This window comes from Epinephelus lanceolatus, chromosome 11 (assembly GCF_041903045.1).
Source record: "Epinephelus lanceolatus isolate andai-2023 chromosome 11, ASM4190304v1, whole genome shotgun sequence".
Taxonomy (NCBI): Eukaryota; Metazoa; Chordata; class Actinopteri; order Perciformes; family Serranidae; genus Epinephelus; species Epinephelus lanceolatus.
This window is the reverse complement of record NC_135744.1, coordinates 17441804-17449305: the sequence shown is the minus strand read 5'-3', so window position 1 is coordinate 17449305 and position 7502 is coordinate 17441804. Positions and strand designations below refer to the sequence as shown.

General features: G+C 42.5%; 1 protein-coding gene across 1 annotated transcript in view; it reads left to right on the top strand.

The window, feature by feature from the left end:
• Positions 1-4474: 4474 nt before the first annotated feature.
• Positions 4475-7502, top strand: part of tmem132e (transmembrane protein 132E) — a 555530-nt gene continuing 552502 nt past the window's right edge. The window contains exon 1 of the mRNA XM_033642168.2: positions 4475-4660. Coding sequence (XP_033498059.1) covers positions 4600-4660 — 61 coding nt within the window. The 5' untranslated portion in view covers positions 4475-4599. The remainder of the gene's footprint in view (positions 4661-7502) is intronic.

The window sequence follows — 7502 nt, the reverse complement described above, 5'->3', positions numbered from 1 at the left end:
AAATAGCCACCCTTTGCTCTGATTACTGCTTTGTACACTCTTGGCATTCTCTCGATGAGCTTCAAGAGGTAGTCACCTGAAATGGTTTTCCAACAGTCTTGAAGGAGTTCCCAGAGGTGTTTAGCACTTGTTGGCCCCTTTGCCTTCACTCTGCGGTCCAGCTCACCCCAAACCATCTGGATTGGGTTCAGGTCCAGTGACTGTGGAGGCCAGGTCATCTGCCGCAGCACTCCATCACTCTCCTTCTTGGTCAAATAGCCCTTACACAGCCTGGAGGTGTGTTTGGGGTCATTGTCCTGTTGAAAAATAAATGATCGTCCAACTAAACGCAAACCGGATGGGATGGCATGTCACTGCAGGATGCTGTGGTAGCCATGCTGGTTCAGTGTGCCTTCAATTTTGAATAAATCCCCAACAGTGTCACCAGCAAAACACTCCCACACCATCACACCTCCTCCTCCATGCTTCACAGTGGGAACCAGGCATGTGGAATCCATCCGTTCACCTTTTCTGCGTCTCACAAAGACACGGCGGTTGGAACCAAAGATCTCAAATTTGGACTCATCAGACCAAAGCACAGATTTCCACTGGTCTAATGTCCATTCCTTGTGTTTCTTGGCCCAAACAAATCTCTTCTGCTTGTTGCCTCTCCTTAGCAGTGGTTTCCTAGCAGCTATTTGACCATGAAGGCCTGATTCGCGCAGTCTCCTCTTAACAGTTGTTCTAGAGATGGGTCTGCTGCTAGAACTCTGTGTGGCATTCATCTGGTCTCTGATCTGAGCTGCTGTTAACTTGCGATTTCTGAGGCTGGTGACTCGGATGAACTTATCCTCAGAAGCAGAGGTGACTCTTGGTCTTCCTTTCCTGGGTCGGTCCTCATGTGTGCCAGTTTCGTTGTAGCGCTTGATGGTTTTTGCGACTCCACTTGGGGACACATTTAAAGTTTTTGCAATTTTCCGGACTGACTGACCTTCATTTCTTAAAGTAATGATGGCCACTCGTTTTTCTTTAGTTAGCTGATTGGTTCTTGCCATAATATGAATTTTAACAGTTGTCCAATAGGGCTGTCGGCTGTGTATTAACCTGACTTCTGCACAACACAACTGATGGTCCCAACCCCACTGATAAAGCAAGAAATTCCACTAATTAACCCTGATAAGGCACACCTGTGAAGTGGAAACCATTTCAGGTGACTACCTCTTGAAGCTCATGGAGAGAATGCCAAGAGTGTGCAAAGCAGTAATCAGAGCAAAGGGTGGCTATTTTGAAGAAACTAGAATATAAAACATGTTTTCAGTTATTTCACCTTTTTTTGTTAAGTACATAACTCCACATGTGTTCATTCATAGTTTTGATGCCTTCAGTGAGAATCTACAATGTAAATAGTCATGAAAATAAAAAAAACGCATTGAATGAGAAGGTGTGTCCAAACTTTTGGCCTGTACTGTATACATGAGGGCCCTGTATTCTTGGTCCCCTTTCCCTCCTGTCCTACGCCCCTGACCTCATCACCTTCACTTCTGACTTCTTCCAAAGCACACGTACAATCAGATAACCAACATATTTAGAGCTGAGAAGAACGAGGAAGCACACAGAAAACTGCTTTACACTGGAGAAAGATTTTTCTTAATCACAGTTTTGGGCTTTTCATGCTGTTATTAGACAGTGCCAGACAGGAAATGAAGGAGAGAGTGATGCAAAATTAGGTTCCAAACCTGGAAGTGTTGTTGCTGGCGTCTTAACCTCTCAGACGTGGGGGCTCTCTGTCATTGTGAAAGAATGAACAAGGAAACATCACATGCAGTGTCTCCTGCTGTCTACTTCTACAGCAGCCTGTGTGAGACCTTTACTAAATTGGACGTATAATATTTCATCTGTTGAGACTCTTCTCACGTCTGTAAAAATTATTCTTATAAAAAGACATATAAACCCCCCTAAAACAAACAAAACATGTACAACCACAATAATAATCAGACAAGCACTCACTCCCTATGGTTTATATTTTCTGCCATGCCAATTACGTAGATGAAAGTCTAATTATATGGCAGCAATGTCTAAATACATTTTAAAACCCATCACTGATGCAGCCTGTGAGATGGCTGAGCACACTCTTCTTCCTTGATATTATTTTTTTTCCCGTTCTCAAATAAAGGAAGAAAGGATGGAAGCCATTATGGAACATTTACATAATGGCCACTTATAGGTAAACCAGCAACATGTTTACTACATCTGAAAATGGCTTAATGGTACATAATTAAGACATCGGCCTCTTTATTTACTATAATTGACCCTTCCTATGGCATAATAGAAAAAGCCTAACCAACACTCATGGTAGCTTGGTTCCATTTGGGTGCACCAGAGAGCCAGAGTGCTCAATGAAAAAAAAAACCTGGCACACTAAATGGGATGCAGACACTGTTAATGTCCTAAATTGCACCTGTGTTTGTCAGGTCAGCATTTTGGCCACAGAAAGGCTCTAATGCTTAAATATTTAAAGTTTTATAACGCTTTACATCACACATTACTCTTTAAGTGTATGCACACTCTTATTGCCTCCCAAGCAGAACAAAGTGAAGCCATGACTGTGCAGGAGTGCAGGAGGCTGCTTCTTCGGTACTTTGCTCTCTGATGAGGAGGAGTAAGCCACTCACGTGATTAATTTTTTGTCTGTGATACCCGGTTTGAGTCACGTCAAGTTCACCACGCCAAATGTGGACAAAACCGGATGTCAGCCGTCGTGCCTTTGAAAATAGAAGCATGTAAGGTTGAGCATTAAAATGTAGGATACGAGCCTGCTATTTGGACAAGTCATTTTTGGAAGTCTGGAGACAGAAAAAGCTTATGGAATTTCAGCTTGAGCCTAAAATAAATGTGTTTTAAAATTTCTTGAATGTAATTTTGAAATATGAGTGAGTCCTTATAATGTGGATGCTGTTAGTGAACATAATTTAGGGATTGTTCAGGATCCATGTTGAATGTAATGTTAGTATTATCTCTTAAATGTCTGGCTAAACTCATGCTATAGTCTGGTTTTAATATTATATTAAACTATTATATATTTTTAATTATATTATATTATTTTATTACATTATATTGTATTATATAATATATGTTTTATTATTTTTATTCATATTATATATATATATATATATATATATTCAAAACAAAATTTTAATACACAATCATTATTATAAATAATAATGAAAATAATAATGAAGTTTATTTTTAAATTAATTTTCAGGTAGCTACTCAAAATTATTTTTATTTTAATTTAGATTACTCAAAATAAAAAATAATCCGACTTCCTGATTCTTCAATTTTATTTTGAAAATCTCCACCGGAAGTGCGCTTTAACGGTCGCTACCTTAACGAGCGCGAGCTGCGGGTCTGGACATTTTAAGGTGAACAGAACACGTTTAGTTTGGAGCGGAACCGGACCGACACATCTGTGGAGGAGACAGCGGCTACATGAGCTCGGTCTCCGGCGGAAACGCCACCGACAGCTACGGTCAAGTCGGATTATTCGGATTAAAACACCAAACCAGAGAGTTCGTCGGACTTGGCTGTGTTTCAGACTCCCGGTAAGCAGCACCGACGATGCTCTGCTCCGTCTCTCTGTCTGTTAACACCACAAAGTAACGCGGAATAAGAAAGTAACAGGACTTTTTATTTCTTCTTTCTGGCTATTTCTGCTCTTCTTAATGTTCGCACGGTGGTTCCCAAACTGTCGCAACACGCTGCGGTAGGTGAACTACTGGAAACCTCGGTGAACACGAGCTTTGTGGCTTGTTTCTGGGAGCCGTTTCCACCGTTTCCCGGCTCACAATGTGTCTCCAGCTTCTTCTGTCTGCTGTGGATTTTAAATGAAACAGGAGAAGTCAGTGACAGCTGAACCAGAGCTGAACCAGAGCGGTGCGGAACCGTCGGATGCCTTTTTTACCCTCCTCTCCATCCCTGTTTTCCACGATTTTTGCGCAAGGGAATTTTTCATTTTTGAATCCTTAATTAAAGCATGACTAATCATCACACAGACAAACCCTTCCGCTCTTTCTCTCCCGCTTCTTATTTACACTAGTCGAGCCCTTTTTGGGGGGTGAGCAGGCAGGATTCCTGTGTTTCAAGCCAGCGCGCGCGTCATCTCTCAACTGATGCCCATTGATTTATGATTTTGGGGGACATTTATCGGGCTTCGCGCAAGGACTTGGATCCGTTTCGGGAGCACCGGGTTTCTCCCTTCCGTCCCCAGTTGTCCAATTTGGAGCCGGATACTTGTAACTTTCTTCTTCCCATGTGGAACAGAAAAATCTTTTGCTTGGAGAAGACGCGGTTCGGTCGTGCCTTCGGTTCGCTGCTGGCAAAGACACTGTAAAGACTGTAGCTGGACATTCACGTTTTTGAAGACCTCGACAGACATCACGCACAAACACTCGTGCAGATCCACATATATGTATAAATCTATTGCGCATTATCCAACTTAGGAACATCGGAAGAACTGCAACAGCATCGTGTGGAGGCTAACACCTGCAGAGAGGGTTATTTACCCCACCATCGGCTACTGGAACAACTGGGATTTAACATCCGCCTGCTGGGATTTCTACCATGTCAGGTGTACAGGATTGCAGATGGACTGTCCTCATCTGTGTGGCGGCGCTTTCATATGGTGAGTGAACACACACACCCCCCCCCCCCCCCCCCCATCCAGTAGGCTTTCAGGCTCATAATTGTGTTGCATAGAAAAGTGATGGTGCCAAATTTCTGCAACATGCAACTGCAGAGGTAGCTGCTGCCCTGATTGGTCATTTTTGAATTTTGAATATGCACGCGCACACACACACACACACACAGAGTCACAGAGCTAATCCTGTTACACATTTTAGAGAAGCATCTACAGATGTCTCAGGAAAAAAGTGCAACCCCCCTGCAGGAATGTTATGGTACTTTTGGTATGTTTATCCAGTAGGGTTACTGTAAGTTCAGTATTAAAAATCACAGACACATTATAACTTAAAAACAGGTAATCACACTGTGTGAGATTAAAATATTTTACCAGAGCAGACATAAATACCAAGCAAAGACGCACATAATATGTGCAGGGAAAGGTGAGACCTGAGCTGAAACTCATAGTACACTCACTCGTACAGACACACAGCATGTTACACAACTGTCTAGCATCTCCTTTTGATTTCTCCTTGTCTGTGTGCAAAGTCGTCTCTGTCGTCGTGGGAGGGCTCTTACACAGTCTGTCCTACATAGACTGACATCTGCACAGCAAAGTGTACGAAAATCCAAATTAAACATCCCGAGGATGATTTCCTGACATGTCCCGGTGATGAAGATGAACTCTGAAAAAAAACACTAATCCTCCTTTAATATCAGACTTCTTTCTTTATTGATGCAGCAGCACTGTTTTCCGGCAGGAAGCCGACATTGCGAGGGACTTTAGTAGGAATGAATCCAGCTCCCAAGTAAAGCTGCACGGTGCCAGAGTGCAATCCTTCCCGTGTTTACTGCATCACCGTCCCCTCGCATGCTCTCAGGCATTTCACACAATATATTTCCCTCTCCTACTCATTTTCACTAAGACTTGCCTCAGTTTCATTACCACACAAAAGAAACGCCTACGTGTGCACTAAAGAATATACTCTCCTTGATGGCTTCACCAAGGCTGCGAAGCGAATGTGCTGCAATACTCTGCCTACACAAATCCTGCTAGCGCCCGTGGTCAGCGTTGCTTAGCGCAGGGATGCCCACCTTCCTGGACAATGAAGGCGCTGCTGTCAAAAGTAATTGCAGTAACAGATTTGGCGCATGGCCGGCTGCCTCGGGAGGATGGTTTCAGAGGCTTTTGGCCTCAGAGACCTCAAGTCCCACACACAGAGATACACACACACACACACACACACACACACACACACAGAGGGCCTTGCTGTACTCACCCTATGAGGTTTAAACCACTCTCTCATTGTCACACTTGTATGCTAAGTAAAGAAGTTGCAAGAATACCTCAAGAGAAATGCAGTCGACTTGCTGGATGAACAGCTAAGCAGACAAATCCCCAGGTGTGAAAAAGCAATATCATGGACTTTAAGACTGCTCTGGGGAGAATACAGTGCTGTAATGAATCTATTCTTCTTCATTCTTCTCACCTCACATTTATATTTTCATACATATTGGCTCACACGTAACGTTGTAAACAAGCCATTAAGCGAACGATTTAGTTTTCTGCAGGGTTGATGAAATAAAAACCTCTCAGGGATTTGTTATCAAGATGCCACTGTGATGGGTCATTCGCCACATAAGCTAAGACGGAGATGTAGCAGCTATCTCAGCTCAAACACGACACTTCATTGATGCCTCAAGGGCAACTCTGGCTTATTTGGACCGTTCTCTTTCACGTTAAGGTAAGAGGTCAGGTGCAGAGCAGCGTTCCTGGAGCTGATAGGGATTAAGGTTTTTGCTCAAGGACACTTCAGATAGGCATGTTTGCTGATAAGAGCGTTTAAAGCCGAGTTTCTATCATAGGTTGGTGTTTTCTTGCAGTTAAATTAGTAAGACATCAGCATTTAGATTGAATGTAGAGTTACATTTTGTTTGACATTCTGATTGTAGTGCTGATACAACAATGGGGTTGGGTTCGGATAGTTTAACTGAAGAAGCCAAACTTGTAAATGCTGTCTAAATATAATCAGTAAAAAATAGCAAAGCATTTTATTATTTAATAGGGCTGCCCTCTAATAGTCGATCAAACGTTAGTCGAACAGAAAGGTCATTAGTCGGCAAGATTTCATTGGTTGCTTACTCGCAGAAAAACAAACAAAAAACAAATCAAATCAAACCTATATGAGTGGACCATGTGGGAATTTAATTTGAAAGGACAGACACAGGAAGTGTCGCTCAGCAGTCAGACAGGAGTCAGGTTAATTTCCAGGGCTGGTACCTGCGGTTATTCCACAGGCTAGTTAATAACATGTCGGGCAGGAAATCCAAAGTGTGGGATCATTTTGAGAAGGTGAAGGACGAACCCAAGGTGATATGTAAACTCATCTTCATTGGTCGACTACAAACATGATGTATCATCTGAAACATGGAAGTAGCTACATGCCCATTAGCCCACAGCGTCATTAACAGGCGGCTCGCTCAGTGTGTGACGTGCACTTGTAGATAAAATATAGGCCTATATTAATGAAGGTTCATTAGTACGCTTTTGTATTTCTCTGTAATGTAGCACAGTGTTAACAATGTTACTGATACTATTCTTTCTCACACCTTCAACTCAAACCATTGTGTGGCCCCGCCCTAAATATATAATTAAATTAATATTGTAAACATGTCAGCAACTAGTCGACCAATGGCCCTAAATGACGACTATTGGTCAACTAGGAAAATTCTAAAACAGGGGCAGCCATATTATTTAATAAGACTAGGAATCTGATCACACATTTGATGCCACCTTTCCGTACAGGAATATTTTCTATACTCAGGCAACATCCACAAGTTCATGC